The sequence below is a fragment of the Scyliorhinus torazame genome, chromosome 6 (assembly GCF_047496885.1).
Source record: "Scyliorhinus torazame isolate Kashiwa2021f chromosome 6, sScyTor2.1, whole genome shotgun sequence".
Classification (NCBI taxonomy): Eukaryota; Metazoa; Chordata; class Chondrichthyes; order Carcharhiniformes; family Scyliorhinidae; genus Scyliorhinus; species Scyliorhinus torazame.
Window position 1 is genome coordinate 62,157,995 of NC_092712.1, and position 12,343 is coordinate 62,170,337.

At 46.4% G+C, this 12,343-nt stretch overlaps 1 protein-coding gene across 7 annotated transcripts in view; it reads left to right on the forward strand.

The window, feature by feature from the left end:
• LOC140424818 (uncharacterized) overlaps positions 1 to 12,343 on the forward strand; it is a 223,961-nt gene that overhangs the window by 50,766 nt on the left and 160,852 nt on the right. For 4 of the 7 annotated variants that reach the window (XM_072508275.1, XM_072508279.1, XM_072508276.1 and 1 more), the window contains exon 2: positions 3,063 to 3,134. The exons of the other annotated variants lie outside the window; for them this stretch is intronic. In XM_072508275.1, the coding sequence (XP_072364376.1) occupies positions 3,063 to 3,134 (72 nt within the window). The remainder of the gene's footprint in view (positions 1 to 3,062; positions 3,135 to 12,343) is intronic. 7 annotated transcript variants of the gene reach the window in all.

A 12,343-nucleotide genomic window follows, 5' to 3' on the forward strand; every position in this document is an offset into this window, starting at 1 on the left:
TCATATGCGTACAGGGACGCCCTGTGCCAACCCCCCCCCCCCCCCCCCCCCCCCCCCCCCTACTCCAACCTTACATAAATCTTTGCATCTTGGCGCAATGGCCAAGGGCCCTGTCACCAGCACAAACAAGGGGGAACATGGGGCATCCCTGCCTTGTTCCCCACAGCAGAATGTACCCTGAATTCATATAATTTGTTCGCACATTCGCCCACTGGATCGTTTTACAACAATTTCACCCAGGCCACAAACCTGGGCTCAATCCCAACTTCTCCAACACTGCAAATGGATAGCTCCACTCCACCCGATCAACGCCTTCTCTGCATCCAATACCACCACCACCTCCAACTTTCTTCCTTCTGCTGGAAAAAGCACCACATTCAGCAGTCGCCGCACATTCGATGGCAACTGCCTACCCTAACAAACCCCGTCTGATCCTTCCTAATCACCTTTATAAGGCACTCCTCCAACCTCAACGCCAACACCTTTGCCAGCATCCACATCCAACAGAGATATGGGCCGAAATGACCCACACTCCACCGGCTCGTTATCCTTTTTAAGCAACAACTAAATGGATGCCTGACCCATCGTTTTCGGCACGGCCCCCCCCCCCCCCTAACCATTGCGTCCTCAAACATTTCTACCAACAGTGTGCCAACTTATCGTTAAATGTTTTATAAGATTCCAAGGGAAAACTGTCCGGGCCCAATGCCTTACCTGTCTGCATCTTCCCAATCGCTACTTGCACTCCTTCCACTCCTACTGACTTCCTCCAATCTTGCCCTCTCCTACCTGCGAACACTCCAACCACCCCAAAAACTCCCACATATCCGGCGTATCAGACCTATACAGGCCCCTATAAAACACTTCAAAATCCTTGTTCAACTGTTCTGGCGGCACCACCAGCTCACCCTTCCCATCTCTTTTTTAAAAATAAAATTTAGAGTACCCAATTCGTTTTTTCCAATTAAGGGGCAATTTAGTGTGGCCAATCCATCTATCCTGCACATCTTTGGGTTGTGGGGGCGAAACCCATGCAAACACGGGCATAATGTGCAAACTCCACACGGACAGTGCCCAGAGCCAGAATCAAACCTGGGACCTCAGCACCGTGAGGCAGCGGGGCTAACCCACTGCACCACCGTGCTGCCCCTACCTGTCCCATCTCTGACCCGACCTATCTTCCTCGCCGCTGCTTGTCTGTGGAGCTGACCCGCCAACATGCGTCTGGCCTTCTCCCCATGCTCATAAATGACCCCCCTTGTCCTTCTCAGCTGCCGAACCACCTTCCCCATAGACAGAAGATCAAGCCTCACCTATAATTCCTTTCTCCTCACTAAAAGACCCAGATCCGGGTCCTCCGCATACCTCCCAACCACTTCCAAAATCACCTCTATCAACTGATGCCATTCCACCCTCACCTTCCTATCCACCTGAAACAAAATAACATCACCCCTCACTAACACCTACAGCGCTTATCATACCACTGACTGTGAAGCCTCCCCATTACGATTAAACCCCATATAATCTTCGATCACCTTCCCCGTTTTAGTACAAATATTTGGGAAAAAGTTTAGAGTTAAAGAGACAATTGCAGTAACTAGATTGGATTGGATTTGTTTATTGTCACATGTACCAAGATACAATGAAAAGTATTTTTCTGCGAGCAGCTCAAACAGATAATTTAGTGCATGAAAAGAAAATACGTAATAGGGCAACACAAGGTACGCAATGTAAATATCTCGACACCTGCAGCGGCGAAGTATACAGGAGTGTAGTATGGAACAGATCACTCCATAAGAGGGTCGTTTAGGAGTTTAGTAACAGCAGGGAAGAAGCTGTTTTTGAATCTGTTCGTGCGCGTTCTCAGACTTTTGTATCTTCTGCCCGATGGAAGAAGTTGGAAGAATGAGTATGCCAGGTGGGGGGGTCTTTGATTATGCTGCCTGCTTTCCCAAGGCAGCGGGGGTGTAGATAGAGTCAGTGGATGGGAGGCAGGTTTGTGTGATGGACTGGGCTGTGTTCACGACTCTGTGAAGTTTCTTGCAGTCTTGGGCCGAGCAATTGCCATACCAGGCTGTGATGCAGTCAGATAGGATGCTTTCTGTGGCGCACCTGTAAAAGTTGTTTAGAGTCAATGTGGTCATGCCGAATTTAAAGTGGAACAGCAGATTTTAGAGGTACATGAATCGCCGTTTTCATACAGTATGGGAATTGAGAGCTGAAGCAATTGTGAGCAGTTTGCATTGCTGTCAAGACAAAAATCCTAAAGGAGCTGGTATGAAATCCTGGACTGGACTCACTGTTAAAAGTGGAACAGAGTGGAGGGTGAGACCTCCCCGTTCTGATTGCAGGATATGTATCCACCGATGGCTTGTGGCATTCTCTCGTAGAGTGCCTTATTGGCGAGGAGGCTGTGTCCAGCCTCCATGGGGGTTGCTGAGCCCAGCCTGTCTCCAACCATAATGCCTGTCTAACCAATTTTCGCCATGATTAAACAACCCTTTCTCACTACTGACAAACATTCTATCTAAGCTGCGCATGTGTACAGCTGCATGGCAACCTGGCAGCATCAAACTGTCCACTTATTGGCCCTTTTCAAGATACTGTATGTATGGCATTTAAAGGAATTGTGCATTAAAGTAAATAGGCCAAGTACAAGAAAGAAAGTTAGGATAGGCATTGCTGTTGACCCTTCCAATCTCCCCACCCACCAGCTCTCCAATATTCCTCCCCCTCCCCCGGACACTGAGACCGTGGAACTCTTGAGACTTGGCTCTGTGTGAGGTGTCCCTCTGGACTTCCCCAGCTGACTGGAGGGCAAGTCTGTCAGTAAGGCTTGCTTCTGGGTGGAGAACTTGGCAGTGATGTCATGCACATGCTGTAGAATTACTCCAACACGGAGTGTGAGGGAACCCAGTAAGGCATGTTTTATAAGGAGTAGAATAGCTTTGTGAAAAGATAACTTTGAGATTTGTGACCTAAGCCAGTAAATTCTTCAAAACACCTTTATTCAGTATGTTTGGTCTGGGCTGTAATATTTTACGTATTTATTTTCACTTTAGGGATTTTCGAGATAACAACGTTTCATTTATATGGAAAGACAACTGGTTATTTTATCCGAGTACAGAATATCTGTGAGTATACTTGTGAGTTCCATTAATAGTAAAATTATTTAGCCGATGTCATTTGGCACCATTCATGGCTCAGTAATGAAGTTAAAGGCAGTATCAAATTGAATTGAAAGAAAAAGCGTGTAATTTCGCAAAGGTGAGTGATGGGTCATATCAATGGACAGAGTATAATAAAGAAAAGCAAAAAATGGTTAAGATTAATAAGGAGGGAGGAATTACAATACGAGAGAAAGCTAACTAGAAATATAAACACAAAGTTTATACAGGTATTTGAAAAGGAAATGATTAAGTAAGGCCTCCTAGAGAGTGAGAATGAGGAATTAATATGAAAGATAAGGAAATGGCGATAAATTGAAAATATTTATGTCTGTTTTCATTGTAGAGGATACAGATAACATCCCAGAAATAATTGGGAATCAGGAGGTGAAGGGGAGGGAGGAACTCAAAGCAATTACAATAACCAGGGGAAGGGTGCTGAATGAATTATTAGAACAAAAATTGATAGGTTCCCAGCTCCCTGCTGAAGCCTTAAAAGAAGTTGCTTCTGAGATAGTAGATGCATTGGTTTTAATTTTCCAGAGTTCTCTAGATTCTGGAAGGTCTCATCAGGTTGGAAAATAGTGAATGTGACTGCTCTATTCAACAAATTGGGAAGACAGAAAGCTACTGGGAATTTGCTGGAATCTATTATTAAGGAGATTATAGCAGAACACTTAGAAAAAGCAGAGTTAACGTGGTTTTGTCAAAGGGAAATTATGTTTGACTAATTTATTGGAGAAGAAATAGCAAGCATCATGGATGAAGGGGAATCTGTGAAAGTGCTGTTCTTCGGTTTCCCATTGTGGCCACCTCACATCACCGGGAAACCCATGGGCATTGGTGCACTGCCGGTGCAACGGAGAATCCCACTGGCGGGGAATCCAGCCCAAGGAGTCTGCAAAGGAACACATATAGATTAAATGAGTGGGGGGAAAAGAATTGGCAGGTTGAGTATAATGTGTGAAAAATGTGAATTTGGCATTTTGGCAGAAAGAATCATTAAAAATAATAATTTCATGGGATGTGGGCCTTGCTGCCGAGGTCAACATTTGTTGCCTATCCCCAAATGCCTTTGAACTGAGTGATTTGCTAGGCCATTTCAGAGGGAAGTTAAGAGTCAACTACATTGCTGTGGGTCTGGAGTCACAGATGGGCCAGACCGGGTAAGGATGGCAGATTTCCTTCCCAAAGAGCACTAGTGAACCAGATGGGTTTTTACAACGATGATGATAGCTCCATAGTCACCATTACTGAGACTAATTTTATATTCCAGATTTATTAACTGAATGCAAATTCCACCAGCTAACATGGTGGGATTTGAACTTGTGTCCCTGTGGCCCCAGTGCAGTGGCCTGGGCCTCTACTACTAGTCAACTGATATTTGAATGGAGAGAGATTGCACTCTTGAGGTATGGAGGGATCTGGGTGTTCTCGTACATGAACTCACACAATTTAGTACATATGTGCAGCAAGTGATTTGGAAAGCCAATGGAATATTGTCATTTATTGCAAGGAGAATGTATTATAAAAGTAGGGATGTTCCGTTGGTAAGAAGAAAGGATATTAGTGTGTTAGCTCAGATCAGAGAAGGCTCACTCGCCTGATATCTCTGATGGTGGGTCTATCTGATGAGGAAACGTTGGACAGGCTGGGCCTGTACCTATTGGAGTTTAGAAGAATGGGAGGTGATCTTATTGAAATATATAAGATCTTGTGGAGACTTGGCAGGATGAATGTGCAAGGATGTTTTCCCTTGGGGGTGAGACTAGAACTGGGAGACGCAATTTAAAAATAAGGGTCTCCCATTTAAGTTGGAAATGAGGTTTTTTTTCTTTGAAAGTCATGAATCTTTGGAACTTTCTTTCCCAAAGAATGGTGGAGGCAGCACTGTTGAAAATGTTTAAGACAGAGATAGATGACCTTTGACTCCCTTGTTAGTCAAGACTCTTTCAATCAGGAGGAGGCAAAATGTGGAATTGAGGCCACAATTAGATATGATCTTGTACAAGCTCGAGAGGCTGAATGCCCTAGTCCATCTCCTAATCTTTATGTTCATATGTAGGTTAAGTTCTATTTGTTCCCTACTTTTACCTGATTGTCAGCTTGATAACATCAACACCAACTCTCTGTATGAGAGTTGATGGTTAATAAAACACCTTGATTAATATTGTAAAAGAGTTATTAGCATGGACATTTTTTGTATCAATTTAATTTTACATGATGCTGAGGATATTGGATATGGATAAAGCTTTGGGCAGTGACGTGGTGCTGAAGACCTGTCCACCAGAATTATCCCCTCCTCTACCCCATGCCTCTAGTCAAGCTCTCCTAGAGCAGCTATGATATTTCTCGTCCAACAAGGTGGAAAAACTTTCCAAGTAAATCCTGGAAGTAACAAAGCCTTTTCAAAGACAGGCAGGCTGAGAGGGATGGAACCAGTAAGTGTTACTGAGGTAGCAATGCGGGATCTTTGTGACGGAGAGAATATGGAGTTGGAAGCTTAACTGTGATTTGAATAGAATGCTGAGGCTTGAAATTGCTTGGTTCAACCTGAGAGTAAAGCGCAGATGGGAATTAAGTTTTAGAGTTTGTAGAGATTGCAGTCTTCCCAAAATGTTTAAACATAATTACTCTTGGAGAAGAGTGTGCAGAACATTACAGATGCGTCAGCGCACCATGCAGGAAGCCCTGAGTTCCCTGAACTTCATGATACGCAGTCACTGAAAATGCCTTCCCTTGCATCACTAGAACAGTTCATTCTGTATTTTTAGTGCAGTTTAAAAATATTCGATCATGCCTCACTTAACCTCTCTGTTCTTCATTTTCTTTTTGCCTTCACAGGCACTTTGTTGCTAATTCTACAATCATGTACTTTTCTCGAGTCAAATTTCATTTATTTCAGTATTGATAAACATTTTAGTGTTTTTAGTTCAGTGAACTGGTTGGTCTCTCTCGCTTTCAAACAAAAGGCCAGCATTTGTATAATGATGATCCTTATTATTGTCACAAGTAGGCTAACATTAACACTGCAATGAAGTTACTGTGAAAATCCTCTGGTCGCCACATTCCGGCGCCTGTTCGGATACACAGAGGGAGAATTCCGAATGTCCAATTCACCTAACAAGCACGTCTTTTGGGACTTGTGGGAGGAAACCGGAGCATACAGAGAAAACTCACGCAGACATGGGGAGAACGAGCAGACTACGCACAAACAGTGACCCAAATGGGAATCAAACCTGGGACCATAGCTCTGTGAAGCAACAGTGCTAACCAATGTGCTACCGTGCTGCCTCTAAGGTTTAAATAATAATGTAAACCCCTTTTAATTAAAAAAAAAACATTGAGAAGTGAAAATTAGTAGACAGAAGGAGTAAAGGAGTGGATGTTAAATCAGAGTACAAGAATTAGCAGCTTGTATGAGAAGATGGGCTTTTGAGATTGGCGCTCTATCGATAAATCCAGAAGCGAGATTGGAGACAATTGAAGGCTTAATTAAACTAGATGTTTCCCCCAGCAGCGCAGGTACAGAAGGCAGCTGCTGGGGAGACACGGGCCCTTATACTCCGCCTTACTGGGCGGAATCAGCAGGCAGGCTTAACCAATGAAAATAGTACCTTCTACACCAATGGTCTTACAGCATTGCAGTGTACTGGAATACTGCTAATACCGACTACCACATTCACCCCCTGTTAAAAAAAGAGTCCGGCGGGGGTGGTGGCTTCGCGTTACACAGTGGTAGAGGTTAAGGTTACGGAGGTACCTGGTATACATCAGTACAGTGGTTTTGCCTCGTTACATCGCAACTATTTACAAAATTTATTTACAGTTCAGAATGAAGCAATTACTCGATCGGGGGCCCTGGTCGTCCTCTGCCATCGTCGTAGCTTCGGTGGTGATGCAGGCGCCGGCTCGGGCATCTGTGGCTCCGGGAGCGTGGCTTTGGCTTCTTCGGCAGCTTCATTACCCCTAGACGGGGCCGGTGGTAGGACCGATCCACCTGGGAAGGGGGCGGCTGTGGGGTGCGCGGGTGGGAGGGAGGGTGGGATTGGTGGTGGGGGTGTGTGTGGGGATCCAGCGGGCGCCAGGTCCCGTAGGGAGACCGTTTCCTGTCGGCCGCCGGGGTACGCCACGTGGGCGCACTGAGGGTTAGCGTGGAGGTGATGGACCTTCTCGACCAATGGGTCCGACTTGTGCGCCCGCACGTGTTTGCGGAGCAGGATGGGTCCAGGAGCTGCCAGCCAGGTTGGGAGCAAGGTCCCGGAGGAGGATTCCCTAGGGAAGACCAGGAGACGTTCGTGAGGTGTTTGGTTGGTCATGGTAAACAGCAGTGACCGGGTGGAGTGGTGGGCATCCGGGAGGACCTCCTGCCAGCGGGAGACTGGGTGATTCCTGGACCGTAGGGCCAGTAGGACGGTCTTCCAGACCGTTCCGTTCTCCCTCTCTCCCTGTCCATTTCCCCGGGGGTTGTAACTGGTCGTCCTGCTCGAGGCAATGCCTTTGCTGAGCAGGAATTGACGCAGTTCGTCGCTCATACAGGAGGACCTCCTATCGCTATGTATGTAGGCGGGGAAACCGAACAGCGTAAAGATACTGTGGACGGCTTTTATGACGGTGGCTGCGGTCATGTCGGGTCAGGGGATGGCGAATGGGAACCGGGAGTACTCGTCAATCACGTTCAGGAAGTACGTGTTGCAGTCGGTGGAGGGGAGGGGCCCTTTGAAGTCCATACTGAGGCGTTCGAAGGGGCGGGAAGCCTTTATCAGGTGTGCTTTCTCTGGCCTGTAGAAGTGCGGCTTGCACTCCGCGCAGATTTGGCAGTTCCTGGTGGCTGTCCTGACCTCCTCGATGGAGTAGGGCAGATTGCGGATCTTAATGAAATGGAAGAATCGAGTGACCCCCGGGTGGCAGAGATCCTCGTGGAGGGCTCAGAGGCGGTCCACTTGTGCTTTGGCACATGTGCTGTGGGACAGGGCATCGGGGGCTCGTTTAGCTTCCCAGGATAATAGAAGATCTCATAGTTGTAGGTGGAGAGTTCGATCCTCCACCGTAAGATCTTGCCGTTCTTTATCTTGCCCCGCTGTGCATTATCGACCATGAAGGCCACCGACCGTTGGTCAGTGAGGGGAGTGAATCTCCTGCCGGCCAGGAAATGCCCCCAATGCCGCACAGCTTCTACTATGGCCTGGGCCTCGTTTTATCGTTCTGCGAGGTAGTTAATGAACGGTTGCCACCGCCTGGTGAACCCTTGAGCCGAACCCCTTAGTGCAAACTTTATCCGTTCTAGTTTTATAAACCCTGCCATGTCGTTTATCCAGGTCTCCACGCCTGGGGGTTTGGCTTCCTTCCACATAAGCAATATCCTTCGCTGGGCTACTAGGGACGCAAAGGCCAAAACATCAGCCCCTCTCGCCTCCTACACTCCCGGCTCCTCTGCAACCCCAAATATAGCCAACCCCCAGCTTGGCTCGACCCGGACCCCCACCACCTTCGAAAGCACATTCGCCACCCCCACCCAGAACCCCTGCAGTGCCGGGCATGACCAAAACATGTGGGTGTGGTTTGCTGGGCTTCTCAAGCATCTCCCACACCTATCCTCTACCCCGAAAAATTTACTGAGCCTTGCTCCGGTCATATGCGCCCTGTGCAAAACCTTGAATTGTAAACCTTGAATTGTATCAGGCTAAGCCTGGCGGACGAGGATGAAGAGTTTACCCTACGTAGGGCATCTGCCCACAGCCCCTCTTCAATCTCTTCCCCCAGCTCTTCTTCCCATTTTCCCTTCAGCTCATCCACCATAATCTCCCCCTCGTCTCTCATTTCCCTGTATATATCCGACACCCTACCATCCCCCACCCATGTCCCTGAGATCACTCTATCCTGAATCTCCTGCGTCGGGAGCTGCGGGAATTCCCTCACCTGTTGCCTCGCAAAAGCCCTCAATTGCATGTACCGAAATGCATTCTCTTGGGGCAACCCATATTTTTCCGTCAGCGCTCCCAGACTCGCAAACGTCCCGTCTAAGAACAGATCCCTCAGTTGCACAATCCCAGCTCTCTGCCATGCTCTAAATCCCCCATCTATTCTCCCCGGGACAAACTTATGATTATTTCTTATCGGGGACCGCACCGAGGCTCCCGTCATTCCCCTATGTCATCTCCACTGCCCCCAAATTTTCAGTGTTGCCACCACCACTGGACTTGTGGTGTATTTCTTCGGGGAGAACGGCAACGGCGCCGTCGCCAGTGCTTGTAGGCTGGTTCCTTTGCAGGACGCCATCTCCAATCTCTTCCATGCCGCTCCCTCCCCTTCTCCCATCCACTTACACACCATTGAGATATTGGCGGCCCAGTAGTACTCACTTAAGCTCGGTAGTGCCAGTTCCCCCCTATCCCTGCTACGCTGCAAAAACCCCCTCCTCACTCTCGGGGTCTTCCCAGCCCACACAAAACTCATGACACTTTTCTCGATTTTCTTGTAAAAAGCCTTCGTGACCATCACCGGGAGGCACTGAAACACAAAAAGGAATCTCGGGAGGACTACCATTTTGACCGCCTGCACTCCACCCACCAGTGACAGGGGCACCATGTCCCATCTCTTGAAGTCCTCCTCCATCTGTTCCACCAATCGTGTTAGATTAAGCCTATGTAAGGTTCCCCAACTCCTGGCTATCTGAATCCCTAAGTACCGGAAATCTCTTGTTACCTTCCTCAGCGGTAAATCATCTATTCCCCTGCTCTGCTCCCCCGGATGCACCACAAACAACTCACTCTTCCCCATATTCAATTTGTACCCCGAGAATTCCCCAAACTCCCTGAGTGTCTGCATTATCTCAGGCATCCCCTCCATTGGGTCCGCAACATACAGCAATAAATCATCTGCATACAATGATACCCGGTGTTCTTCTCCTCCCCTGAGTACTCCCCTCCACTTCCTGGAGCCCCTCAGTGCTATGGCCAGGGGTTCAATTGCCAATGCAAACAGTAACGGAGACATGGGACACCCCTGCCTTGTCCCTCTATAAAGATGGAAATAGTCAGACCTCTGCCTGTTCGTGATCACACTTGCCACCGGGGTACCACAGAGATTTTAACGGTGGTGCAAGGAATTGAAGACTTTTTCAGATGACGATTTTAACTAATGCAATGGGAGTCAAGGAACTAACATAGCTGGGTGTGAGCCATTTTAAAGCACCTGTGTGTTGGACAAATAAGTTTATAAAGGATGGGAGGCAGCATGAAGACCTTTGGCGAAAATGGATGTTGAGGTGACACACTGACACAGGTTTTTCAGCAGTAATATAGGTGAGGAAAGGAATGAATAGGAATTTTATGGTGGAAGTAAGCAGTATTAGTGATAAACAAGATGGAGGGATTATCAGCTCCGGCTTGACCAAGAAGCTGTAAGTTTGCCACTTTGTGTTCATTTTTAAAATTCCTTTATCAGAGTTACAAAGACAAAGCTCAGAGTGGACAGGGGCAAACTCCTAATCCATCTCCTTGCCTGCACCAAAACCAATTCAAATTCAAATTGAATCCATTTCATGGTCTCCAGAAGAGAGACATACCAGATCCAGGCATTACATCTGACCTCGCGCTCGGCTGAGAAGCGATGATCTTTGTGTTCAGCCTGAGAATATGACCAGTAAAAAAATTGGAGTTGGATGATTTCAGCTTTCCTGATATTCAGTTGGAGGACTCATCCACAACATGATGTCAGATCAGCATCCTAACAACACAAAGATTGTGGTGGGTGAGGGAAGTGCTAAACAACTAAAACTAGTGTCATCAAAGCTGAAGTTTAAGTATAATAACGAACCGGTTAACTTTTCATTGTATCGCTTTCTGCTTGTTGAATGTCAAAAGTAGCTTTATGGTCAGTATCCTAGTGTTTTGCTCAGTGCATTTTATTCCACTTGTATACAAGTCCATTCATAATCTCCTCCAGTCAGTTGCTCTGCCTAAGTAAATTGTTAATTCAGTTGCTTTCCTCAGTCTTATAGCCAACCGTCATATGTTCTGGGATTGATTTTTGTTAAATTGCACAAGATCTTTTTAAATTACTAAGGGGATAGTCTATATCAGTGATAGGTATCCTAGGCAGGTGAATGGGCTACATGATTGGCCCTCTGCCATTCCAGCCACAAATTGAAATCGGGCATGTTTACTAACCATAATCCCAGGAATAATACGTTTAATACACACCAAATATTTCATAATCAGTTCTAGAAAATTCTTGAAAATTGTAAGAAATGCAATTCGGAAGAAAAGCTTGAAAAATTGGGTCCTTTTTATGAGTACACAGATTTAATTGTAAAATCAAAAGAAATATTTACGTTTTGGTTGGCTGCAGAGGGAGTACACTGCTCTTGCAGTCAATATTGTTTGCAATCAGCACGCACATCACTTCACATGCCCTTGCTGTACGTGTGTATCACTTTAGTCATTTCAGTAGGAAAAAACATTATGCAGGCGCAAACCAGTGGAACCTGGCAACTCTGCTCGTGGGCAACGGTAAACTAAATGTCTTGTGAGCTGGACTTGGATCCCAGGCTGCCCACCACTCGTCTTCATGCCTATAGAAGTTTTTGGAATGGGTTGCATTTTGGACAAGTGTTTCATAAACAATTGAACCGTTGTTTTCATTCCAGTTATGTTTATTTTCAAAATTTGGCTGCTATTCCTGGCCTCCATAAATATACACATGGCTTCAAGCTTCTGCTGTAGGACATGATTGCTGTTTCATTTGTTTTTGCATTCAAGATTTTGTGAAAGCGCTACATTTGGAACGGATTTTTGCTAGTCGTGTTTTAAAAAAAAATTTAGAGTACCCAATTATTTTTTTTCAATAAAGAGGCAATTTAGCGTGCCCAATCCACCTAATCTGCACATCTTTGCGTTGTGGGGGTGAAACCCACGCAGATATGGGGGGAATGTGCAATCTCCACACGGTCAGTGACCCAGGGCCAGTTTTCGAACCTGGGTCCTCAGCACTGCAGTCCCAGTGCTAACCACTGCGCCACATGCCTCTCCTGCTAGGAGTGTTTTAGTCTATTATGTGGACCAGAACAAGAAATAAATTTGACTAGTTGCACAAACAATCCTCCTAGGAATCACTAGCCAGCCTATTACAGAAAATAACTTTGTCCATATTGTAAAACTCCTGAATGAACAAAA